Here is a 27,013-nt window from a genome sequence, read left to right on the forward strand (position 1 = left end):
GAAGCTGCACCCGGTACACAACCTCCCCTACCCTCTCCAGGACACTGCAGGGTCCCACCCAGTGACTGTCCAACTTGGGGCATCTGCCTTTTTTCCTTAGGGGCTGTAGACCCAGACCAGCTCCCCAGCCACAAAGTGCCTTCCCCGGGTGTGCACGTCATAGTTCCTTTTCTGCCTCACACCTGCATTCACCAGCTGCTCTCTGGCGAAGGTGTGGGCTGTCTCCAGGCGGTCCTGGAGTCTCCGGGCATACTCCGGCCCCGGAGGAACATGAGGGCTATCCAGGGGCCGACCAAACGCCATCTCCGCAGGGGTGCGGATCTCTCTCCCCAGCATGAGGAGGGCAGGCGTGCAGGAAGTGGAGTCTTGGACAGCGGAGCGGCATGCCATGAGGACCATAGGCAGGTGCTTGTCCCAGTCACGCTGGTGTTTGGAAGAGACGATGGCCAGCTGCTGTCCAAGCGTTTTGTTGAAGCGCTCCACAAGGCCATCACTTTGAGGATGGAGAGGAGTAGTGCGGGTCTTGTGCATACCCAGCCTCTCACACATGGTGGCGAACACACGGGACTCAAAGTTTCTGCCTTGGTCGCTGTGGATGGACTCTGCAGCTCCAAACCTGCTGAACATCCCCGCTGTCAGGGCGTCGACGATGGTCTCTGCCTCCTGGTCAGGCAGAGCATAGGCCTCGGGCCATTTTGTGAAATAGTCCATGGCCGTGAGCACCCAGCGGTTTCCACTGTCTGTGGTGGGGAACGGCCCAACTACATCCACTCCCACCCTCTCCATGGGAGCCCCCACTGGGAACTGTTGTAGCTGAGCATGAGAGCGGCCTGGGGGCCCTTTCTCGCTGTGCAGTTGTCACAGCGGCGACAAAAGTCCTCCACATCCCTCTTGTGCTGCCCCCAGTAGAAGCCCTGACGGAGACGGCGCAGTGTTTTTGTGACCCCAAAGTGTCCAGTCCCCACCCCCCATGAGTACTCTGGAGCACAGCCTCCCGCAATGCTTTTGGGACCACCACCTGCCACCTCTCCTCTCCCGTAGCTGACTCCTTCCATGCCCGCTGTAGCACGCCATCAGCCAGCCGCAGTCTCTCAAACTTCGACCACAACCCTTTGGTCGTGAGTGAGAGCGCTGTCACCTCTTCCCATGGTGGCCTCACCTGCGCCTCTACCCACTGTAGCACTGGCTGTAGGTCTGTGTCCCGTCCCTGCTGCTGCCGCCATTCAGCCACGTCGACAGTCTGCAGCTCACAGCAGACAGGCCCGCTCGCCCGACACACTGTGGCACAGACACCCTCTTCTGCCCGCAGCTCTCTCTCCCGTCCCTCTCTCCGTTCACAGTGGCGGCAGCCGTCTGCAGTACAGGGCCGACGGGACATGGCGTCGGCGTTGGAGTGGCGTGCCCCTGCCCTGTGCACCACCGTGAAGTCATACGGCTGAAGCTCCTCCAACCAGCGTGCCACCTGCCCCTCTGGCTCTCTGAAAGACATGAGCCACTGGAGAGCAGAGTGGTCAGTCCTTACAGTAAAGGGCAGACCACCCAGGTAGTACTTGAAGTGTTTGACGGAAGCCACAACAGCCAAGAGCTCCCGCCGGGTGACACAGTAGCGGCGCTCATGTTTGTCAAATGTTTTGCTGAAGTACGCCACCACTCTCTCCCCCTCTGGCCCCACCTGGGCCAGCACCCCACCCATGCCCACATTGCTCGCGTCTGTGTCCAGGATAAAGGGCAAGGTGAGGTCAGGGGGCGAGCACGGGGCCTCGATCAGTGCACGTTTGAGGGTGTTGAACGCCTCCTCACACTCCACTGTCCAAGTGAAAGCCTTGTCCTTCGGCAGCAGGCGGTTCAGTGGAGCAGCAACGCTTGAGAAGCCCCGTACAAACCTCCTGTAGTACGAGGCCAGGCCCAGGAAGCTCTTCAGCTGACGCTGGTCGGTGGGGGTGGGCCAGTCTCTGACAGCCCCTACCTTGTCCTCCATGGTGCTGATCCCCTCCTTCCCCACTCGGTGGCCCAAGAAGGACACCTCTCTCCTCATGAAGTGGCACTTCTCGGGGTGGAGCTTCAGACCTGCGGCAGCCACCCTCTCCAGCACACGCCGTAGCGCCCCCAGGGCTGACTGGAAGGAGCTGCCATGGGCCAGGATGTCATCGAGGTATACCAGACACTGCTGTCGGGGGATGCCATCCAGCACCCTGTCCATCAAACGCTCAAAAGTAGCTGGAGCGTTGCACAGGCCAAAGCACAGGACCTTGAACTGCCAGTGTCCTCTGTTAGTGGAGAACGCAGTTTTGGCTCTGGCCTCTGGGGAGAGGGGCACCTGCCAGTAGCCACTGCGGAGGTCTAGTGAGGAGAACCAGGAGGACCCCCTAACCAGGTCCAGTGACTCATCGATACGTGGTATGGGGTATGAGTCCTTCCTGGTTACCTCATTCAGCCGCCTGTAGTCCGCACAGAACCTCAGCTTGCCCCCCTTCTTCGGAACCATGACGACTGGCGCCGCCCAGGGGCTGTCTGAGGGCTCAATGAAGTCTGCCCGCTGCATCTCCAACACAGCCTTGTCTGCCGCCTCCTGGCGTGCCAGCGGGATACGGCGGGGACGCATCTTGATGGGTCGAGCATCACCTGTGTCGATCTCATGCTGCACCAGATGAGTCTGACCCACCTCTTCCTCACTCAACGCAAAGCTGTCTCTGAATTCAAACAGCAACTGCCACAACCGTTCCTGCTGCTCAGGGTCAAGACCAACACAGTTCCTCCCCCATATCTCCCTCACTGCAGACAGTGTCCTCTCCTCTCCCATCTGGGGTAGCTGGGCTGGGGGGATGCGACCCGGGCTCACAGAGGGCTGTGTCATGGAGGTAGCTGGGGGAATGTAACACACCGCTGTAGGTGACAGGGGGACTGGGGAAAAGTCACACACAGCTGTGGGGGAGGGGCGCAGCCATGAGTCTCTGCTGCTTTAACTGTTGGAGTAAAGGGTTTGTTGGGTTGAGTGAATGTGACATTAGGGGGGCCATGGTGACTTCCGTCCCTCCCTGGAAGCTCAGTGTGCCCCTATTTAGGTCTAACTGGCAGCCTGTGCTCCTAAGAAAGTCCAACCCCAGGATACAAGGGTCCTGCACAGCCGCCACCCACACAGGATGACGCACAGTCCTGCCCCCTACTGTCAGAGTCATTATTCCCTTCCCTTTCATGGGTGCCAGCTCACCTGTGACTGTGCGGAGCTGCACAGTTGTAGGCTCACACTGAGTCCAACCTGGCACAATATCTGGCCTCACCAGGGTTACTGTGGAACCAGTGTCCACCAGGGCGGAGCAGGGCACCCCCTCCACAGTGACAGGGACATGACAAAAGTCCCCAACACAGGTCCGGCCCACCACAACAACAGGCTCCATCCGCTTGCCCTCGTCTGCTTCTGGGGGAAGTGGAGCCTTGCTTCCCCGTCTGTGCCGGTGGGCTCCTCCAGAAGATGATGGTGGTTGGGATAGAAAGCCAGGGGTCCGCACTACCCGGTCTATGCGGACCCCGAGCCGTTTCCCTGAGCTCTGGGGGACATGGGGCAAACTCGGCGCAGATGGCCAGGCTGGCCACAACCCCAGCAGACCCTGGGACCAGGGCGTGTGTTTCGTTCCGCCTGTAGCGACACAGCACGAATGAGTTTTGTCATTTCGGCCACCCAAGCAGGCTTTTCCGGCTCCGGACTGCTCTGCCCCCCAGCTCGCACAGAGGGTGTGTCTCCCTGCACCCCCACCAAAGCCCCAGCTGAAGCCCCAGCCCACACCAGCTCCCTCTCCAAAGCCATCTCCAAGGCTGTCTGCAATGACTCAGGATGAGCCAGCTGGGTCTGTATGCGCAGCTCCGTAGGAGAGAGCGCCTGTATGAACTGGTCCCGTGCTAGCTCGCTCTGCACGGAGGGGGGGCATGTGAGCATATGCCCGCCGAGAGAGGCTCTCAATGTCATTAGCTAGCACCCGTAGAGGCTCTCCAGGCTGCCTGCGTCTATTACTCAGTTCGGAGCGCAGTAGCCCGGGCTGTACACACTGTCCATAGCGCCTCCTCAGTGCTCCCACTAAAGCCCCATAATCATGCCTGTCCTCAGGGCTAATCAATATCAAACAGGCCAGAGCTTCATCCGTGAGGCATAAAGCCAACTGCAGTGCCCTTTCTTCATCCGACCACCCCCTAAAATGAGCTAACAGTTCAAACTGAGCATGAAAAGCTTCCCAATCCGCCTTACCGGAATACTTCGGGGTCTTAACAGATACGGACGCAGCCGGGAACTGGGCGCCGCCATGTTTGTTTACATCCTGAGCCCCAGATTCCTCATCACGCCGCGTCGACGTCACCACTTCGGTCCGCCCACCAGAATCCGCGCGAAATACATTCGACGAAGCACTCATGCCCGCTTCAGCCGCCATCGCTCTAACGTCCTCCCTCAAGCGGCCTCTGCGCTCCGACGCCCTGGCGATCTCCTCAGACAGAGCCCCCGACGTCCATTCACATGCAGCTCCTTGGCCATAATCGTCCCCTACCTCCACCTTCACTTTCGGATTCCCTCGAAGCATTTTCCATCCCCGTTCTCACCTACGGTAGCTAGCCACATAAGTCAGCTAGCTAGCTGGCTAACTTGTATCAACGTTTTTACTTCTGACACCAATGTAATGACCCGACTAGATCATAAAGGAACAATTGTCCAGACAGAGGCTTGAGTTTACGAATTGACGGTTTATTACACCAACTTTACACAGGCTACTGTTTGGGCCGTAGCACACGCCAAATAGATGACACAAGCCAATCGTGACCTTCTCTTGTGAAGCCCAGACGTAAGAGAGAGAGAACAAAAGCTGAACCTGGTCTTAACTTCCAATGCTCCACCCCCCTGCCCAACCCCCCTCCACGCCACTCCACCAACCACCAGGATGCCCGGCATCAGAACATTCCAGGCATTCCCGTGATTGGCAGATAGCAGGTTGATTGACAGGTTGGACCCCGCGAACACCGGGTACTGGTCAATACAACACAACCACCTCCTAGCCTAACACATAACACACAGCTGTCTGTGCGGGTCGCTACAATAGTTAAGAACCAATTCTTATTTACAATGACGGCCTAGGAACAGTGGCTTAACTGCCTGTTCAGGGGCAGAACGACAGATTTGTACCTTGTCAGCTCGGGGGTTTGAACTTGCAGCCTTTCGGTTACTAATACAACGCTCTAACCACTGGGCACCTGGTTTACGCCCGGGAGGCAGGAGGGGTTCCAAAACGAATGCCAGATTAATCGAGTCCCCTCTATGAAGGGAAGCGAAGTAGGAGGTATACTATATATATATATAAAAGAGATATACATGAAAAATCATTATTGGACACCATTTTTCTATAGTGAACCGGTTTCACAAGCTTTCCACGCGCTATTTAACAATCATTTAAAATTTAAAGATAGGCTCTCGTTGAATAACCGTTTATGTGCACCACTCAGAATGGACGGACAAGCACACAACTTTTCTGTTGCTGATGAAAATCGCCGAAATGTGGGAAAGAAACATAAAACAAAACTAATAGAATGGAAAGACAGGCGAAGGAAGATCTTATGGGATGCTGGAAAACCCTATACAAATCGTAAGGGTCAAGAAGAAACTGGGAAAAGCTGTCCAAAATAGGTATGTGGAGGAACCGTATATCAAACAATCAAGCTAGCTAGCTATAGAGTACAGTAACTAACATGTATGTTCTGGGTTGTCTAATTTGTAACTATAGAGAGAATTTATTAGCTAAAGTTTGTTGGCTACTAATTTGTACATTATCGTTACAAATGTTATTGCTAGATTAGAGAAGAAACATAGCTAGCTACTTTTTCTCCATCCACCGGATGATTCGACATGGCTACAGTAGCAAGCTAGTTATATGTAACGTTACACTGTATCCTGCAGGGATTGCACACCGAGGGCCCATTGAGGTGGCAAGCTGCATATTGAAGTGGGTGAAGACAAAATTCAAGCCACTCACCAATCCAGAGGTGCGCAAGTTGATCATCTTCAGTGACAGATGCCGTGGGCAGAATAACAACTGGCGGATGCTCAATCTGATGTCGATGCGCGTCTCTATGGGTTACTTTACCCAAGTTGAGCAGAAGTTCATGGTCTCTGGTCATTCTTTTCATCCTCGTGATCGATCTTTTGCCACCATCGAGAAGAGGCGCAAGTTGTCAGTCCTTCATACACCTGATGATGTTTCAAAGATGATACTTGAAGCACAACCAGGAAAACCATTCAAGGTTTTGAGGATGAAATGTGAAGACTTCAGGCACCTCCCAGATTCTGTCCTCAAGCGACCAGCTGGACTACAGATCACCTCAGTGAGGTGGTTAAAAGTCACAGGTATTGCACAGAGAATAGTTTACTAACATCTCATCAACATGCAACATGTTGTTCCAACAATAAAATATCCTAATGCTTGACTGTGAAAGTTGTTTATTGATGTCAGGAACTTAAAATGTTTCTGTTCTAATTTCAGTTGAGGATCCTTGGAATCTGTACGCCAGACAGAGCCACAGTCTATTTGAGGGATGGAAATCGTGGCTGATCTCCAAACCACAACATCTCAACCTCCCTATTTTGCAAGCCACTACCCTAGAACATATGAGAGTCCTCTGCCCATCAAAAAAAAACACGTACCAAGACCTGATGACCATGACTACTTGCCAGCTGCTGTACGCTCTTTTTATAAATCACTGCAGAGTGAATAATTTGTTGTTAAACCAATCTACATAATGAACTGTTTTTTTCTGTGAGTTTATGATCCCCTGAACCTGTATAGTATGTTGAATCTGAATACATTTCAGAAGACATGTCAACCCTATTAGGAAATTAAATGTATAGTAGGTGTTTTCTATGTGAATCAATTTGTGTATGATTTGAACCAGCACAATGTATTGAATTAATTTCATTTTAAGATGTTCCTAGTGTAGAAAATGTTATGTACAATGCGTTCTGTTGAGAATTATTTTGTGTGTGATCATTTGAACCTTTTTTAATCTGAATGAATTAAAAACAAAGTCATCACATACAGTATGTGAGTATTCATTTGATCTTGATTCCCTTTTTTTATTCATTACAATATACAGTACGTCTCTCTGTCACCACATTTAGCATGAACTCTAAGCAGTTAATACTTATTTACTGCTGTCACCTCAGTACAGAAGGACCTTTCTTGCCTTTAGCATGGGTATAACGCAATTCAAAACTTAATTGCTGATCATAGTGTTAAACGCAAAGAGAGTGGTTTTCTGAACATTTTGTAATATTGACCTTAGGGACCTGCATAATGGACATGCATATTGGCACATCACATTGATCCATATTTGATATGTACAAGTTGTGCAGGTTTTGATTGAATTAATTTAATTGTATTCTGTTTTTGTAGTTATTCTATAGTATGTTCACATTGAGGGCTTAATTTTTAAATGAGACTAAGATTTCATGACTCAACTTTTAAGAAAAGTCATCAGTGCTAAAGTTGATAGACCACCTTTAAATGAACCTCCATACAAATGAATTAACTACATATTGTGTTCAAGTTATTTACATGAAGGGCATCTGTACTTGAAAGTACTTTTTAAAAAGTATTTTTTTAAATAACAAAAAAAATATCAATAGTTGTTGGAAGATATGGGTATGGTGAATTATTTGTCAACCATAAAACTCCTAATGTGGTACACACAATAAATAATATAAAAATAACTGATTATCTTAAAATTGAAAAATTGTCACATATATGGTTCTTCGTCTGTAGAATTCAATTGTAATCCAAACCAAACCAAACCTTCACTTGTTGTGAAGCACTGAAGTTCCAAACTGTTTTAAACGAGACAGACAAAAATGATTCTATTTACACTTTGTAGTCACTTTTGACACTAGAGTAAATGTTTCAGACTCATATTGATAGAATGGATTTCCATTCTAGAAATTGTTGGGAAGTACTCAGATCCATACGCATTGTGGAGAAGAAAATAATGTCTGTGGGCATAGTGTAGCGTTTGGCCAGAGCAAGGAGTTTGGGTAGCCAGGCAACAACTTTCTATCTGTGCCACTATAACAACTGTGACAGCGTAGGCAGCGCCATTGAGGCTATCTCCATCTTTAAGAGGTCATATTTATTTTTCACGATTGGTTGATCCCTCCTGATGACCCAGTTGTACATGACTCCAACCGGGTCACCAGGAGGGATCAGCCAATGAAGTTGGAAGTCCACCCAGTTGACTACATTAGAATGGTGGACGCTCTCAATTGTGCATCCCACGCTAAGAAGACCTTTTGGCCACTCCAGTCCTCTATATTTCTCTATGGTATAGTGTTTGCGCTTAAATGTGACGCAATCAGTAAGCGACAGCAAACTAATGAGACCGATTGTTTGACAAGTGATTTGTTTGATATCATTTTAGTAGCGGTGCAACTTGTTTCACTATTGCAGAAATGTGGTAATGTATGTGCTTTTATGTGTTTCTATTGGCGAGTTATCGTTACTGGAAAAAATAGTTTCTGTGCAGACCGATCGCTTTTTTTCCAGACATGGAAATAACAGGAATAACCATTTGTGTTGGTAGCTAGTCAGCTTGCTATGCTAGCAAGCTTGTTCACCCATCCTACGTTATCGTGACTCTTCTGTGTTTTGATATAACATTCACACACATGACAGCAAACAGAGAAATAGCCTTGCCTTATCCAACCAGCTATTGCAACACGCAAAAGTGGTTCCAAGTTATATTGTATACATGGCTGAGCGCCGAAGACGTGGATGTCGATTATGGCACCTCGGATAAATACGAAATACACATTTCAGTTGAATGCGTCCAGTTGTACAGCTGACTAGATATCCCCCCTCTTTCCCGTCACATATTATCTAGGTAACTGGGGCGGCAGGTAGCCTTAGCGGTTAAGAACGTTGGGTAACCGAAAGGTCGCCAGTTCGAATTCCCAAGCCGACTATGTGCCTAATCTTTCCTTAAGCAAGTCACTTAACCCCAGTTGCTCATGTAGTCGCTCTGGATAAGACCGTCTGCAAAAAAATACATGTGAAACTAGAAACAAAATAGTTTGCCAGTTTGTCGTCCTAAAAACCGGAAATGAGATACCTCTGGTTGTCATTCATATGGGGAAATAATACGTTTTTGGGATGAACGCCAAGTCTGAAGTGGAGTACACACACAGTGCGATTTCATTTTTTTTGTTGGTCAAATTAACTGTTGTCTTTTGTTGAATTTATATACAACTCTCCAACCTTTTTTAGCATTACTTTGTCCAAATATGGCATGATTCCACTATTTGTAGCTGTTTACATCACTTTTAAATGGTGGGGCTTTATATTTGAAAGCCACCAGCAAATTTCAGTTGTGGCTAATCCTTATTGTGGCTAATTTCACATGGTTGGTAACTAGTCCAACAGCAACTGAATTTGTCAGGGAGATGTTTTATTTGTTAGACATAACCATTATTAACTGTAATACATGTTATTTTAGAAATGCATTAGCCCTATAAATAGTATGCCAATATTAATTTACATTTGGATATTGTCTTTATGTAATGATAGACAGTAAATGTCAGAATCATAAATATAAATGTCACATCAGTATCCTAGTTGTAGTGGAAGCAAAGAAAAGATTATCTCAGACCCAACATGATGACCAAAATGGCTCCGCGCGTGTGCATGTTGAGTTTGTCTATCCCACCAGACATGATGAAATAGGTTGAAATAACAAATTGAACTCTGAACCAACTATATTCATTTGGGGACAGCTTGAAACATTTATCTTGCCAGCTTGCTGTTGCTAGCAACTTGTCCTGGGATATAAACATTGGTTTGTTATTTTACTTGAAATGTACAAGTTCTCTTTTTTGATGGATCTTTGTAGAATATCGACCAATTTTTAGTCACATAAAATTGTGTTCTCTCTACTCTGACAAGGAGTCCACAGATAAAGGGGAAACCTATATAGTTTCTAGTAATCTCTCCTAGTTCAGTCTTGTGTGGGTGGCTATAGGACAGGCTCGTTGGAATGGAATTAATGGAACGATATCACACACATGGAAACAACATTTTTTTAAAAATTCTGTTCCATGTATTTCACTGCTGGAGCTGAGAACAATGTAGCTGCCTGACTCGCCCTGCATCCTCACCCTACCTTCCAACCTCCATCTCTCTACCTGATTCCGTCTCTCCTTTCATAAAACAAAACCATAGATTGTTAACTACCGCATGTGTGTCATGGATCAAGAATGAGAAACATGAAGTCAATTTACATTTTTCTCGTCCTCCATGCTTCGGTTTTGTATTTTTTATTTTTTGCCCCTGCAGACTGGAAATTCGAGACATATACAGGATGCTACCCTCCACAGCATAACCTTCACTCCAGATCAAAAATCCAAACTTACAACCTAATTTTGGACTAAAGGACCTGGAAGGATTAATGCTACTATCCAACCTGGAACTGAGACAGACCAGATAAAACTTCAATTAGCACTGACGTGTGAGGTGTCAAAGCCTTTGAGCCCAACAAATGGCAGGCTACCCCACCCAAATCCAGATGCCTTGAAGCCCCCTCCTGCTGTTCAGAGACCATCTACTGGCATTTTCTACAATAGATCTGCCTGCAGAAAAAAAGCTTCTTCCAAGTGGGTGTGACACCCACTTCCATTGCCTGCTGCACTGCTGCTTGGATTCCACCTGGCGATCTGTTTACCGTCTGTCCTGGTTGTCTCCCCCTGGTACAGGTGCCACCCCCCCCCCCCCGAGCTTTCGCTCGCCTCCAGCTCACAGGCACTGTTGGGGTGAGTGACTCTGACCTTATAATGGCTAGTCCCAAGTCGTTATTTTTTTGCTTGTGCATTTTTGCTTTTTGTCTCATGATTCCTTCATGCTTTGTTCACTGAACTTTCTTGTTTACCCAACCGTGGGACAGACTGTTTGTTCCCACACTTGGGACTCTGACTCTCTATTGGTTACACGGACTCTTGGCCTCCCATCCTATTCCAACCACCTCTCTCCGGCTTTGTATTCATGTTACCGGATGAAATTGCTGTGTAATATGATCTTGTTGCCATCTGATGCACATTCAAATGTAATAAATCAACACTGCAGAGCTCTCCCTGTCATCTGCCTTGCCTTGATTTTATTACTGTTGATGATAGGGTGTACATGCACATTTCCAGATATCTACTGTTGCTAGCCCCAATTCTTGTGCTCTGATATCTGTTTCACTGATTTCTACTCTTTTAAAAGCCTGGGTATTCTGCACATTAACACTAGAAGCTTATTACCTAAAATCGATCAATTGAAAGTGTGGGTTCACAGTTCCAATCCAGGTGTTGATCATTACTGAGATGTGTTTAAGAACGTGTTTTGAATACTCATGTTAACCCTTTCTGGATATAACCTTTTTTGGCAGATCTTCCAAAGTTGGAGTGGCAATCTTTACCAAGAATCACCTTCAGTGCTCAGTTTCCACCAAGTCTGTCCCCAAACAATTTGATTTGCTTATTTTAAGCATTAAACTTTCAAATAGCTCTTTGACTGTTGCTGGGTGTTATCATCCTCCATCAACACCCGCCTGTACCCTACCTGCCCTAAGTTCTCTCCTGGTCCCTTACACTAAGTCTGAATTCGTCCTGCCAGGTGACCTAAACTGGGACATGCTTAAACCACCTGACCAAGTCCTAAAGCAATGGGACTCCTAAATCTTTCTCAGATTATTACCAATCCCACAAGGTATGACTCCAAACACCCAGAAGAGGCTACTCTCCTTGACGTTATCCTCACAAATAATCCCAATAGGTATCAGTCTGGTGTTTTCTGTAATGACCTTAGTGATCACTGTTTTACAGCCTGTGTTCCTAATGGCTGCTCAGTGAAACGATGTGTCCTGCTTTGTCATAGACACTTGCTAAAAAATGTTAATGAGCAAACCTTCATGACCTGGCCTTTTTTAAAATTGGTATAGAATTAGCTCGATCCCCTCTGAAGATGCTTAGTCCTTTTATTTTTGGATAATTTTAGTGATATTAATAACAAACACGGCCCCATAAAGAGAAATTAGCATTTAAAAGTTTAAGCCCTTGGTTCGACCGTTATCTTGCAGAGTTACTCCACCTCAATAATTGCATTTGGCAAAAGGCTCTGCACACGCATACTCAAACTGATTGGCTCTTGTTCAGGCAAATGAGAAATAAGTGCACTTAGGCTATCCGGAAGGCCAAAGTTACTTTAAGGAGCAGTTCACACTGTGGGTCTTACTCCAAAGAGTTCTGGGAAAATGGATTCTAACTGTTATAGGCCTATTTCTATTTTGCCCTGTTTATCAAAAGTGTTGGAAAAACTTGTCAATAATCGACTGGCTTCCTTGATGTCTATATTATTCTCTCTGGTTTGGCTCAGGTTATGGATGTCCCTTTCAACCTTAAAGGGCCTCAATGATGTCACCATTTCCCTTGATTCTAAGCAATGTCGTGCTGCTATTTTTATTGACTTGGCCAAAGCTTTTGATACGGTAGACCATTCCATTCTTGTGGGCCGGCTAAGGAGTATTGGTGTCTCTGAGGGGTCTTTGCTCTGGTTTTCTAACTACCCCTCTGAGTGCAGTGTATAAAGAGAGAACATCTGCTGTCTCAGCCACTGCCTGTCACCAAGGGTGTACTCCAAGGGTTGATCCTAGGCCCCACGCTCTTCTCAATTTACATCAACAACATAGCTCCGGCAGTAGGAAGCTCTCTCATCCATTTATTTGCAGATGATACTCAGCTGGCCCCTCCCTGAATTTTGTGTTAAATGCTCTACAACATTTCTTTCTTAGTGTCCAACAAGATTTCTCTCCCATTAACCTTGTTCTCAACACCTCCAAAACAAAGGTCATGTGGTTTGTTAAGAAGAATGCCCCTCCCCACAGGTGTGATAACTACCTCTTGAGTCACCTCATACAAGTACTTGGGAGTATGGCTAGGCGGTATACTGTCCTTCTCTCAGCACATGCCAAAGCTGCAGGCGGAAGTTAAATCTAGACTTGGTTTCTTCTATCGTAATCGTTCCTCTTTCACTCCACCTGCCAAAGTAACTCTGATTCAGATGACCATCTTATCCATGCTAGATTACGGGGACGTAATTTATAGATCAGCAGGTAAGGGTGCTCTCTAGCGGCTAGATGTTCTTTACCATTCGGCCATCATATTTTGCACCAATGCTCCTAGGACACATCACTGCACTCCTATACTCTTCTGGTCATCTCTGTACACCTGTCGCAAGAGCCACTGGTTGATGATTATTTATAAAACCGTCTTAGGCCTCATCTACTGCAGCCCTCATCCTCCACATGCAACACCTGTTCTGCCAGTCACATTCTGTTAAATGTCCCCGAAGCACAGACATCCCTGGGTCACTCATCATTTCACTTCTCTGCAGCTTGCCACTTGTGCTGTTTGTACCATGTGTTGTGCTGCTACCATGCTATGTTGTCTTAGGTCTCTCTTTATGTTATCTCTTGTTGTGATGTGGAGGCCTTTTGGTAGGCTGTCATTGTAAATAAGAACTTGTTCTTAACCGACTTGCCTAGTTAAAGATATTCCATTCCAGCCGTTACAATGAGCTCGTCCTCCTAAAGCTCTTCCCACCAGCCTCCACTACTTTTTGGCAACCAACTTTAAGGTGCATTACTGCAACTGACTGGAGTCTGAACCTCTCACCTTTTCAATTACCCACATGGGTATATTCTCCTAAAAACCAATGATGAGATAGTGAGGCAGGACTTGCAGCGTGTCAAGTGTCTAAAAATAGAACAAAATACAGCCCAAGTTATATTTTAGTGGCTGGATATAGACGCTCACTTGAAATTATTGAATGACATGTATGTGTACATTTATTTTGCAGAGCACGCAATGCGTCCGGTGTGGTCAGCATGTAACTAGTGCCTAATTGAAGAATTATTTTTTTTTCCTGGGGGACTTTTGTTTAGTATTTCCCCGATGCTCATTCTGAACGTGAACATTCTGAACGTGAACACGCATCACTTGCGAGTACGGTTTTAGAAACATAAGTTCCTTTTCATATTAGCAATAAATCATTTTCAGAATCTAATGTTAAAGCTGTAATATGTGACTTTTGGGAGACCTGACGACCTGACCAAATTGAACTGTGTGTGTATAGATCTGTCATTGAAAGCAAGTCCTAAGAAGCGGTAGATCTGTTCTATGTGTGCCATTTCTATGCTTCCTGTTAAGTTTATTTTTTTGCATCTTACTTTAGGTTTTGAACACCAGCTAAAAATACAAACATTTTGTTATTGAAAAGATTTCACATGGTAGAGAATAATTGAACACTAAACTTGCTTGTTTGTGTAATTTTAGTTTGGTCACAATCTATTAGATTTTTAGCAACCAAGAAATGGTGGAGCGATTTCTGCATAGTGCATCTTTTTAAATTACTACACACCTTTTTAGTGTTACTGTTCCCACACGGCCATATCTCCACGTTACAGCGGGTGTTTACGGAAGACTTGAGGCGGCACCTGTGCTAACTAGCTACGTAGTATGCTCAACACTTGTGTAGCGGAAGAAGGCCGTTAGTGTGTTTTGAGTATCGGCTGCAGCGCAGCTGTGATGAAGCCGGTTAAAACCGTGTACAGAAAGTGTATTTTCCATTTGTGAAATTATTTTGATGTGATATGAAAGTAAAGGGCTTTATGCTTCTAACTGTTTTTCAATTGAGAATCGATTCATGTTTAGATGGAGTTTTTGGCTGCCAGAGCCAGTCTACCTCTGAAAATAACCTATATCCTTTGACCTTAAGAAGTAACTGTAGGCTCTCCTACACTCGAGTACGTTCTTGTGCTAGGAAATCATTAGATATCTGTGATGGAGCAACATTTGACAACACAGGTCTTATCGCTTTCTTGTAATATTCCTAGCTATCTACACAGTACTGTTGTCATCACATTGCACAGAGTAGTATGTTCATTTCACACACAAATTGTTAATTTTACACATTTAGCCTAACATGGCTCTTTACTTGAATGCAGCTTCTTCCTAGGTTCCTAAGAGTTGTTGGAGCAGGTTGTAAGAAGACCACCCACGGAACTGAACGCTTGTTGGTACGGTGTATGTTCACAAACCCGCCAATCCGGAGTACTGCTTAGGGAAGCATAGGAGGAGCAGCAAGGCCTCATCCCTGAGAATCTACGTTCTCCACCATCTGAGAGACTGGTGTGACTCATCTAGAGAGTCCATCCACTGGGGAGCTCCATGGTACAGGCCCCCTGAAGGGCTGGGACCAGCACTGAGGGCCAGAGGCAGCCGTGGCGAGATGGGGTAGGGGCTGAGGACAGAGCCATGGTTCATGACACGCCGCCAGCACAGGTGGGCACCAATGGCCGCTCTTCTGAGAGGAAGAGGACACCGAAGGCATGTGACTGCTGTGGGCCAAACTCTAAGCTCCATGATGGGAAGGCCCCACATGGGAAGAATCCGGGTGGCAAGTCCCGACAACGCAGGGCCCAGCCAGGGAAGGTCAAGGGCCAGGCACTGGGGGAGACCCCTAAGAGAAAGGGTGGTCGCCCATCTTATAAGAAGACCCTGATGACAGAGCAACAGGTAACAGCCATCCGAGAGGAGCTGGAGAAAGACTCAAACCCTTTGGCTTCACCTGTAATCAACTCTGTTGGTCAAACCTTATTGGACTCTATGGGTCAGAAGTTAACGTACACTATGGTTAAACTGGTGAATAAGTCTGTGGTTCAACCGGTAACGACATCAGTGGTTGAGCATTTTGCTGATTCAATAATGGAGCAGGAGAGAGCCTGTGAAGGGGTTGTGTGTGAGGGGGAAAAGGCCCCTGGTTCAGTCAAACAGCCGGTTATAGACCCTAAGATGGAGGTCATAAAGCAGCCCCCGCCCCAGGCTGGTGACCCAGCTGTCTTCCTTTCCAACGGTACATCAGCTGTCCCCAAAGAGGAACCAACACACTGTAGCGCCCCTATGGAGGTGGAACCATCAGCCATAGCCTGTGTTTCCCCAGGCATTATTCTGTGCAGCACCCTACACACATTTGCTCTGTGGGACCACCGAGATTACTGCAAGATAGGAGTGTGGGCTCAAAGACCTGAACAGGGAAGTGCCACAGACCTAGCACAGCAATCCCAGCCATCACCACAACAACCCAAACCAGAAGAGGGCATCCATGAAGGAATCAGAGACCTCATTCATGGTACTAGACTTTTATTGTAACTATGATTTCAAATTTGACTGGATATGACCTTTTTAGTTAAGGTGTCTGTCTCTCCCTCAGAGTTTCTGGAGCTCTTCTTTGTGACGTACGGGAGTTTCATCCCCCTCAGTGAGACTGATGTCTTGGAGCACCTGAAGAACAAGTGTAACACGGACTTCATTGACAAGTATGAATCATGAGACACCCCACAAACCAGTTTAACTTTCACCACTGATTTCCATTGTTATGCTGATTGCATCTGTTCTTTTGTCTACTTGGAATTCCATTTGACCCTTGGTTTGACCTGTCTCATCCCTCTGTACCAGGAAGCTAAACATCCATTTAGAAGTTTTGAAGTACAAAGCGGGTCTAGCCTCCATCCCTATGAATTGCTTTAAAGTGGACTACAACAAGCACACTCTGACCCTGGAGGACCTGTCCACACTGGACGATCAAAACTGGGTCAACGACCAGGTAGCTATGGCCCATAGAAAATGGTGCTTGCTGCTTAGAAACCTGATTCACTGTTTTATCTAACCTGAAATTCAAAAACTTTAGTGCAGAGGCCCTATGTTCCACCAAGAATGAAGAGGATTAAGTAAAAGTTTTCCTATTTCTTTGTCTTGTGTGTCTAGGTGATAAACATGTATGGCGAATTGATCATGGAGGCTACAGAGCACAAGGTGGGAGTACATTCCTAAGTGCATTCATTTTGGATCCTTGATCAGAATGTTCAACAAAGGGTTATTGGTAAAAGGGAGTTGTTAAGATGGCGGTCTTATGTTGCATTTCCAAGGTTACTGAATTTTCTTCTGTTTTCTCCTGCAGGTTCATTTCTTTAACAGCTTCTTTCACAGGCAGCTGGTGGCCAAAGGCTATGAAGGGGTTAAGAGATGGACCAAAAAGGTAAGCTGATGATAGATCAGATCACAAGCTCTGTAGTGCTGAGTGATTAACCAAAATGATGGTTTATTTTTGTGGTTATTAAACAACTAATTGACTGATGTCAGATCAATTACTTGACTTTCATTTAGTTTATACTTGTGAGCCGAATACTCAATTTCTCTAGAAATTAAATTATTAACGAGAGAAGTCAAGAACTGATGGACTCTGGGCTGAAGCAAGTTTTAGTTTTATTAAGCAAATATTCAACCTAGTTCATTGCAGAAAGATGGCAATTAACAGAAATATAAATATTTTTACTGCGTTATAGAAAATCTGTCAATTGAAAAACTCTAATCTATGGATTTCACATGACTGGGATACAGATATGCATCTGTAATAATAATAATAAATGGGCCTCAGGATCTTGTCACAGTATTTTTGTGCATTCAAATAGCCATTAATAAAATGCAATTGTGTTTGTAGCTTATGCCTGCCCATACCATAACCCCAACGCCACCATGGGGCACTCCGTTCACAATGCTCCCTACAAAACTTATGACATGTGGCATTGTGACAATTCCACATATGAGTGGCCTTTTGGCCAGCACAAAGTGCACCTGTGTAATTATCATGCTGTTTAATCGGCTTATTTATATGCCGCACCTGTCAGGTGGATGGATTATCTTGACAAAGGAAAAATGTTCACTACTAACATGGATGTAAACAAATTTGTGAGAAATAAGCTTTTTGTGTGTTTGGAGCATTTCTGGAATCTTTTATTTCCGCTCATGCAATATGGGACAAACACTTTGCATGTTGTGTTCATTTTTGTTCAGTGTACTGTCGTGACCAAAAGCTTAGTGACAAATAGACAAATATTAATTTCCACAAAGTTTGCTGCTTCAGTGTATTTAAATATTTTTGTCAGATGTTACTATGGAATACTGAAGTATAATTACAATCATTTCATAAGTGTCAAAGGCTTTTATTGACAATCACATGAAGTTGATGCAGAGTCAATATTTGCAGCGTTGACCCTTCTTTTCAAGACCTCTGCAATCTGCCCTGGCATGCTGTCAATTAACTTCTGGGCCACATCCTGACTGATGGCAGCCCATTCTTGCATAATCAATGCTTGGAGTTTGTCAGAATTTGTGGGTTTTTGTTTGTCCACCCGCCTCTTGAGGATTAACCACAAGTTCTCAATGGGATTAAGGTCTGGGGAGGTTCCTGGCTATGGACCCAAAATATCGATCTTTTGTTCCCCGAGCCACTTAGTTATCACTTTCGCCTTATGGCAAGGTGCTCCATCATGCTGGAAAAGGCATTGTTCATCACCACACTGTTCCTCTCCAAGGATGTGTTGGTACCATTCTTTATTCATGGCTGTGTTCTTGGGCAAAATTGTGAGTGAGCCCACTCCCTTGGCTGAGAAGCAACCCCACACATGAATGGTATCAGGATTCTTTATTGTTGGCTTGACACAGGACTGATGGTACTGCTCACCTTGTCTACTCTGGACAAGCTTATTTCCGGATGCCCCAAGCAATCAGAAAGGGGATTCATCAGAGAAAATGACTTTACCCCAGTCCTCAGCAGTCCAATCCCTGTACCTATTGCAGAATATCAGTCTGTCCCTGATGTTTTTCCTGGAGAGAAGTGGCTTCTTTGCTGCCCTTGCCTGCAATATCCTTGCCTTTTTGTGCAAAACAATGGTGACGGCACGTGTTTCCTTGTAGGTAACCATGGTTGACAGAGGAAGAACAATGATTCCAAGCACCACCATCCTTTTGAAGCTTCCAGTATGTTATTCAAACTCAATCAGCATGACAGTGATCTCCAGCCTCGTCAACACTTGCACCTGTGTTAACGAGAGAATCACTGACATGATGTCAGCTGGTCCTTTTGTGGCAGGACTGAAATGCAGTGGAAAGGTTTTATTGGGTTTCAGTTCATTTGCATGGCAAAGAGGGACTTTGCAGTTAATTGCAATTCATATGATCACTCTTCATAACATTCTGGAGTATATGCAAATTGCCATCATACAAACTGAGGCAGCAAACTTTGAAAATGTATAATTGTGTCATTCTCAAGATTTTGGCCACAACTGTACAATGACCATAATCCGTGGTGCCTGTTTCTAGCTCGGACAGAAATCGGTATACTGTAGAGTAATTAACTGACTGTCACAAACGGTGCACACGCTTCTGTGTTGTGATTCCAGATGGCCAGATGTCTAGCAACAATGACAAGAAGCTGCCATGTGAGGAATCATAGTTGGCTCTTTTCAGCTAGTTTTATCTTGTTCTTGATACCATGTCTTGTTTTGAGGTGTTTTCTATGGTGACACTTTGCTCGCTTGCTAACCAACATCTGTTACGGATTATTTGAGACAAGTGTGCAAATGTTTGCTTTCAATCAAATTGGTGACTAAATCTAGTTTACATGTTGTCAACCATCTAAGCCAACCCAGTCTGTTTTGCCTCATAGTTGCACACGCTCCAGTTTCGTTGCTAAACAACCAACCCGTCTATGCAATGAAGCAATGCTCATGTCTCCACCCTAACAATGGGAGCCATTGCCCCCAAGGTGGGAAGGCAGGCGACAAGCTTAGGTCCAAAATAAGCCCATAGAAATGCATTGGGCTTATTTTTGGACAGATTTTGCCGCGAGTAAAACCTTTTGCTTCCTCTCTGGAGAGATTCACTTTTTTTTGCACTTGCTGCGTTAGGTTAGATACAGACTGTGTGAGGAATGTATGCATTCGAAGAAGACTGCTCTGCAGCATACTTAGGCAGGCTAGTCTAGCTGAATAGAATGACTAAAGTCAGTACAGTATGGGGAGCACAGAACGTTGGATTGGCTGGCTGCTACTTGCCTGGGCAGAGATGATGACTTTACGGAATGAGAAATCATTTACTCAAATAAAAACTGATATACACAACTGAAATATTGTATTTCATATTATACAACTGGTGGTTTGGAATTCCCATTGTTAGAGCCTCTCCTGTCCATGATAGACACAACACGTTCATATAAAGTGGCATTGTTTGTTTTTACCTAGCAACGCACTACTACTTTTACAACCACTAGTCTTAACACCTGTAACTCGTCATGGATGACTTTTAAAGTTACTTTTTGATTTGTTTTATCCACTAAAGTTTAATGAATGGTGCCAACAAGAAGAGCAAGTGGACCAGCAACCTGAGCCTAGCATTAACGTTAGACATGCAGAAATCAGTAATGTTAGAGCTGCTATAGAGGACAAAGAAAAGGAGTGAAATGAAGAACCCTAGCTACATCACTGCCCAGTTGGTTTGTATTGAAGTGCTTTCTGGAATGGCTGTCAAAAGCCATGATAAAAATGTCAAAATGCATGGCCTCTCGTATTATTGCTTAAGTAATTTCCCATGTTTTTATTGATACATAATGGAGACTATAGAATATTTTCAATGTTTTGGCAATTGAATGTTTACTATTTTTGGCTTTGGAATTTCCATTAAAAAGCTAATTCTTTTTATGTAATTATTTCATAATGCATTTAATTTTTAAATAATTATCAACTGAAAACCGTGATTAAAAAAAATACATCTATCTGAAGCTGAACTGACTTCAAAAAGCATTAAAGCTCTGAATAAAGTTAGACAAGTGATTGTGTTTTGATCTGAGCCCTGTAGTTTATAAACCAGGGTCATAGGGCCTCACAGCGCTAGCTGTGCCACCATAGACTCTGGTTTCGGGCCCAGGCTCTGCCGCGACCGGGAGGTCCGTGGGACCACAATTGGCCTAGCGTCGTCCGGGTTAGGGAGGGTTTGGCCGGTAGGGATATCCTTGTCTCATCGGACTAGCGACTCCTGTGGTGGGCTGGGCGCAGTGCACGCTAACCAAGGTCTCGGTGTTTCCTCCGACACATTGGTGTAGCTGGCTTCCGGGTTGGATGCGCGCTGTGTTAAGAAGCAGTGCGGCTTAATTGGGTTGTGTTTCGGAGGACGCATGGCTTTCGACCTTCGTCTCTCCCGTACGGGAGTTGTAGCGATGAGACAAGATAGTAATTACGAACAATTGGATACCACGAAATTGTGGAGAAAAGGGGGTCAAAGAAATATATCTATAAACCAGGGTCTCTACTGGACACTTATGTTATCGATAGGAGTGGGGGGGGGGGGTGCTTGTGCGTTGTCAGCAGTACAACTGAAATGTCTTCTGCATTTAAGCCAACTCCTCTGAATCAGATAAGCACACCAAAGACTGAAATACTGATAAATAAAATGAAGATGGCACTTCTAAAAGCCTATTTCACATGAGTATGCTGAATTAGCAATAACTTTTAATTTTGTTTTCATCACAAATGAAAATGTGGCACTGACTGCCCATTTTTTAAAATTTGTTTCAGCATTGTTGCAATGAAGAGTTTGACTAGTCACACGCGACATGCACGCGCAGTTACAAGCCTGCTAGAATTGTCGGCAGGCAGAGGAGCAATATCCATGGTATCCATCCAGTATGGACAAAGCCTGAACTAGAATGTGACGCTGACTGAAACTGGCTAGCTTTTAGAAAACCTGCGTAGATCTTGCTTGCTTCGTAGTATACCACTCGGGTCTCTCTCTCCGTTTGGCAGGTGGATCTGTTTTCCAAGAGTCTGCTGCTGATTCCTATCCACCTGGAGATCCACTGGTCCCTGATCACAGTAGACATGGCCAACCACCACATCCACTACTATGACTCACAGGGCATTGTCTTCAAATACACCATAGAGGTATGATCACACACACTTTACAGTCCTCTGCTGCTCAATGAAACTCTTGCTTCTCTGAATTTCATCCTAGACTTGAGGAACATTGATTTGATAAGCATGAAAAATTTTAACATGGGACGTCTGATTTCTTTTTTTGGGGGGGCTCAGTCAGGGTCTCAACTTACTGTTGAGTACAATTTAGACATTTTGGTTGTGCATCAATGTCAATCAATTAGCCCATGACAGCCAATTTGTTTGGGGGGATTGGTAAGTTAGTCTAGTGGCCAGCGATATAAACTTGTGGTAAGCATGGTTGAATTACAACCAGGGTGGGGCCAATTGATCATCAGTTAACACAAACTCGGCAAAAAAAAAGAGTCCCTTTTTCAGGACCCTGTCTTTCAAAGATAATTTGTAAAAATCCAATTTACTTCACAATCTTCTTTGTAAAGGGTTTAAACGCTTTCTCATGCTAGTTACTCAAACAAGTAATGACCTGTGGAACGGTCGTTAAAGACATTAACCACTTACAGACAGTAGGCAATTAAGGTCACAGTTATGGAAACTTAGGACACTAAAGAGGCCTTTCTACTGACACCAAAAGAAAGACGCCCAAGGTCCCTGCTCATCTGCGTGATTGTGCCTTAGGCATGCTGCAAGGAGGCATGAGGAGTGCAGATGTGGCCAGGGCAATAAATTGCAATGTCCATACCGTGAGACGCCTAAGACAGGATGGACAGCTGATTGTCCTCACAGTGGCAGACATCCAAACATCACATCTGCGGGACAGGTACAGGATGACAACAAACACTTCCCGAGTTACACCAGGAACGCACAATCTCTCCCTCCAGTGCTCAGACTGTCCGCAATAGCCTGAGAGCGGCTGGACCTCCAGTGCTCAGACTGTCCGCAATAACCTGAGAGCGGCTGGACTGAGGGCTTGTAGGCCTGTTGTAAGGCAGGTCCTCACCAGACATCACTGGCAACATTGCCTATGGGCACTAACCCACCGTCGCTGGACCAGACAGGACTGGCTAAAAGTGCTCTTCACTGAGGAGTCGCAGTTTTGTCTCACCAGGGTTGATGGTCAGATTTGCGTTTATTTGGAGGTGGAGGGTCATGGTGTGGGGTGGTGTGTCACAGCATCGGACTGAGCTTGTTGTCATTGCAGCCAATTTTAACGCTGTGCGTTACAGGGAAGACATCCTCCCTCATGTGGTACCCTTCCTGCAGGCTCATCCTGACATGACCCTCCAGCATGGCAATGCCACCAGCCATACTGCTCGTTCTGTGTATGATTCCCTGCAAGACAGGAATGTCAGTGTTCTGCCATGGCCAGCGAAGAGCCCGGATCTCAATCCCATTGAGCACGCCTGGGACCTGTTGGATCAGATTGCTAGGGCGTTCTCCCCCAGAAATGTCCAGGAACTTGCAGGTACCTCGGTGGAAGAGTGGGGTAACGTCTCACGGCAAGAACTGACAAATCTGGTGCAGTCCATGAGGAGATGCACTGCAGTACTTAATGCAGCTGGTGACCACACTAGATACTGACTTATGTTTGATCTTCTTAGTCACATGTCTGTGGAACTTGTTCTGTTTGTCTGTTGAATCTTTTGTTCATACAATTATTTACACATTAAGTTTGCTGAAAATAAATGCAGTTGAGAGTGAGGACTTTTTTTTGCTGAGTTCATAAAAAGTGGCATACATTTGTGTAGAATTGCATAATATTTGCTGTAAAACTACACATTTTCTCTCTGCCCCATGGCAAAATGTGTAAAATTGTAGGAAATTAACAAAACATTTATTTTTCTCTTGGCTGCTAAAATGTTTTGCTCAGAGGTCGTGGTGGGGGGCTGTATTGCTGTGGGTACAGACCCATCAGCCACTGCGGCCTCATGAGTTCCCTTTTTTTGTGGCCCCTATCAGTTGCTCATCCCTGGTCTACCTGATCCACATTTTGGGAACCTCGAAGGAGTCCGTGTGAAACTAAACCTTTTTTTGTGAACTAAACCCTTGTTTTCCTCTTGTTATCGGCCCGGCAGAACATCATGAGATACATCCTGGCCGAGGCGAAGGAGAAGAAACAAGCTACCTATCAGAATGGCTGGAAGATGATTATAAACAAGGTATTGTTTCAGATGTCACCATGTGACTGTTCTCTCACATTTTCCAATTGGCTCTTTTGACTACTGTCTCTGGTTCTCACCCTCAGGGTATTCCTCAACAGAAGAATGACAGTGACTGTGGAGTCTTTGTATTGGAGGTGAGTGAGTATTTTCCCTCATACTGCAAATTCCCCACACGCACACTGCTATGGTGAGCCTTTTTATTGATTTTTTAATATTTTTTTAATATTTTTTTTCTCTGCTTCTCACAGTACTGCAAGTGCCTGGCTTTAAAAGAACCACTGCAGTTCACACAGGACGACATGCCCAAAGTCCGCAAGAGGATTTACAAAGAGCTCTGTGACTGTAAACTGAGTGACTGACTGACCACAGCTGAGAAAGTACACCTGCCTCTCCAGTGAACAGTGGGTTAACAATTGTTATTGTACAAGGGCCATTTAACACTTTTTTTTAAACTACTGGAGCCAAGGAGAAACTGAAGGAAATGCCGTAGAGACACAACATTTGACTGGTGACAGTCTTTTCTCTCCTTCAGAGGAGGGCAATAATTTTTTTTTTTTTAAATGCCCCGTTTAAAAAAAGTAAAAAAATCTTTAACGGGAGGGACTTGAGACTTTGAATTCCTTTGGGAGTTGACGTCCACAAAGTTTCCATTGTTGACTGACTGACCTGGATCTGGAGCTAAAGCTGCTGCTATAAGGTTTCAGATGCTAGTGACGGACCTATATGTGCTGATACCGTTTCCTAATTTCAGTTCTTGAAATGTAAATGGCAGATTATATGGGACATTGGGTGAAATTTGAAGGTTCTTGTTTTATATCATGTAATCTCTGCCTGACTAGTGCGGTAAAGAGCAAGAAGACTCCTCGAAGGTTAGCTTTTAATTGAATGTACTGTTTTGTTACTACTTCCGCTCTCTTGGGCTAGATTCCATCTGTATCACGGATGATCCACATTTGACAAATTAAAGGTAATTTCCAATTGCGCTGACATGCAGCATTTACGTGAATGCAGTCTCTGCAAACGCGGGAACGTTGTCTTGAAATGTAAATCGAGCTATAACGTGGATCTTTCCCGCTAGGGATTGAATTCAGCTCTTAGTTCTTCTGAAACTCCTTCGCATCAAACAGCAGTTGAGACAGTTGAGCTTAGATTCAATGTGGAAGATCCGAACTATAGGGAGACTGCCTTTTTTTAACATTTCAATGTTTCCGCATTCTGTAAATATTACACGTGTCGGCTCAGTCAGAAATTACATTTACATTGCGCCATTACTTTCAGGAGTTAAGTGGGAGATATTTAGTTACAATTGGCCATGCTACTCCACTGAAAATGGCTTCATAAACACTGCTCTTTCTACTTCTGTCAAATACTGTACACCTTATTGTTTTTGAACCGCATATCTTGACATAGTGTACTGAGGAAGAAGTAATGCTTTTTTTTTGTATGAGGGGCTGGCAAACTATGGTTCTCATTGGAGGACCACCAAGCACTTGAGCTGACTCAGTTGGTGTCAGTTACCCATCTGAGGGAGCTGGTCCACAGACTGGGTGTAGTTGGGGAAACGCTGCTGTCGAACATGCTGAATGAATCCATCTATACTGTCATCCATTTCATTCCAGCACACTAGGTACCATTAGAGATCATGTTCACAGCATTCTCTTTACTAGGGTTAAATCTGTTTAATCTTCGTTGAGAGAGACTTTATGGTTTATTTGATATTGTTCTTGATTTAAGCTGCTGTGGTAGAACCTAAAATATTGTATTGCAATTTGTTGATGTAATACAGGGTTATACTTACAAATCGATACCCAGAGGGGTTAAATTGGGATTCTCTAGATGTGAAAACTGTCCTCAAAATGTCATGTTAATGGAAGTTCCCAATGTATGCGTCTCATCCTAAACGGTGGCACAGTTTCCTTTCTAAGTTGACTCCTGAATACATTCATACAAACACCATGATGTAGCTTGTATGACTCAGGCAATCATTTTCTCTACATTGGTTTTAATTCATGTTTGAGAGATTACTCTGAGTTGTTTGCATCAGGAGGATGCAACAACCCAGAGGCCCAGCCACACCGAACAGAGGGGTGTCCTATGACACAAGCTAGATCTACTCAGGGTTTTCTAAAGCTAACCAGCTTGTGTTAGCTTCACATTCCAGGTCTGGCTTTGTCTGTATTAGGACGGTGGATATTGCTTGTCCGCCTGCCACTAACTCTAGCAGGCTTCTAACTGCGGGCTAGTCGAAAGCCGAACTCTTCATTGAGACACTGAAACATCAATTCATGGTTTAGTCCGTGCCACATTTTAATTTGTGCCAAAATGTATTCTTGCAAATTCAGCAAGCTATAGCCTCAATACCAATGGTGTGAAAAAGGCTTTTATAAGTGCCGGCTTAATTGTATTGTTAATGCTGTCTTTGGTGTGCTTATCAATGCAGAAGCACCTTTTTCCTTCCCACTCCTATTGCTAAAATAATTGTATCATACTAAACTTTTACTGTGTATAGTTTCAAATGCATTCTGTAAATACAAAATCATTTGATGGGTATTTTAACATTGTTAATACTTTTAACAAAAAAATGGATTAATAAAATATTTCATCAGTCTTTCTCAAATGAAGGGGATGATGATGATGATGATGATCTTTTCGCGTGGGAGGGAATTTGATTTCACTGGTCATCAACTCGCTGCTCAGACACTTCATTCAGAATAAATGGAGTTTGCCTGCCCTGGAGCAAGTTAGTTTTGAAGGATTTGTTGCCATAGAAATGTACCTGACTGAAAGGTGAGCAACATTCTTCTAACTAGTTATCAGGAGTTGACAAGTTACCCCGCTAACTCCTCAAACCTGATTTGTAGGATAGCCGTCTGGAGCGAAGGCCTTATTCTTTTGTGTTTTATTCTGTAAAGAAAGTAGTACTACTATTGTGACCGTGGCACTGTGACCTTTGTCAACTCAGCATATCGGTGACTGGATGAATATCTCTAATGTTAACTGCTTTAGCAAACAGTGTCCCA

The 27,013-nt window shown here is 45.0% G+C and overlaps 1 protein-coding gene and 1 long non-coding RNA gene across 5 annotated transcripts; both read left to right on the plus strand.

Annotated features, from left to right (window-relative positions):
- Positions 1–5,233: 5,233 nt before the first annotated feature.
- Positions 5,234–7,000, plus strand: LOC124037146. The gene is made up of 3 exons (XR_006839126.1): positions 5,234–5,659; positions 5,930–6,376; positions 6,513–7,000. It is a non-coding gene; the product is annotated as an uncharacterized LOC124037146 (long non-coding RNA).
- Positions 7,001–8,271: 1,271 nt separating this feature from the next.
- On the plus strand, positions 8,272–26,610 carry LOC124037985 (sentrin-specific protease 5-like). Of its 4 annotated transcripts, none has more exons than XM_046353311.1 (10): positions 8,272–8,343; positions 15,055–16,238; positions 16,320–16,425; positions 16,565–16,712; positions 16,874–16,921; positions 17,067–17,144; positions 21,745–21,882; positions 23,907–23,990; positions 24,077–24,127; positions 24,242–26,610. In XM_046353311.1, exons 2-10 carry the CDS (start codon positions 15,365–15,367, stop codon positions 24,350–24,352), a joined length of 1,638 nt encoding a protein of 545 aa, XP_046209267.1. In that variant the 5' UTR covers positions 8,272–8,343; positions 15,055–15,364; the 3' UTR covers positions 24,353–26,610. The 4 variants fall into 4 exon arrangements, with proteins under 4 accessions (XP_046209267.1, XP_046209264.1, XP_046209268.1 ...); XM_046353308.1 differs by lacking the exon at positions 8,272–8,343 and adding an exon at positions 8,358–8,475; XM_046353310.1 differs by lacking the exon at positions 8,272–8,343 and adding an exon at positions 8,369–8,480.
- The last annotated feature ends 403 nt before the right edge of the window (positions 26,611–27,013 follow it).

The sequence above is a fragment of the Oncorhynchus gorbuscha genome, linkage group LG06 (assembly GCF_021184085.1).
Source record: "Oncorhynchus gorbuscha isolate QuinsamMale2020 ecotype Even-year linkage group LG06, OgorEven_v1.0, whole genome shotgun sequence".
Taxonomy (NCBI): Eukaryota; Metazoa; Chordata; class Actinopteri; order Salmoniformes; family Salmonidae; genus Oncorhynchus; species Oncorhynchus gorbuscha.

Coding starts and splice junctions, on each gene's coding strand:
- LOC124037985 (XM_046353311.1), top strand. CDS start 15,365: ATGGTTCATGACACGCCGCCAGCACAGGTGGGCACCAATGGCCGCTCT. Junction 16,239..16,319: donor AATCAGAGACCTCATTCATG/GTACTAGACTTT, acceptor TCTCTCCCTCAG/AGTTTCTGGAGCTCTTCTTT. Junction 16,713..16,873: donor AAAACTGGGTCAACGACCAG/GTAGCTATGGCC, acceptor TTGTGTGTCTAG/GTGATAAACATGTATGGCGA.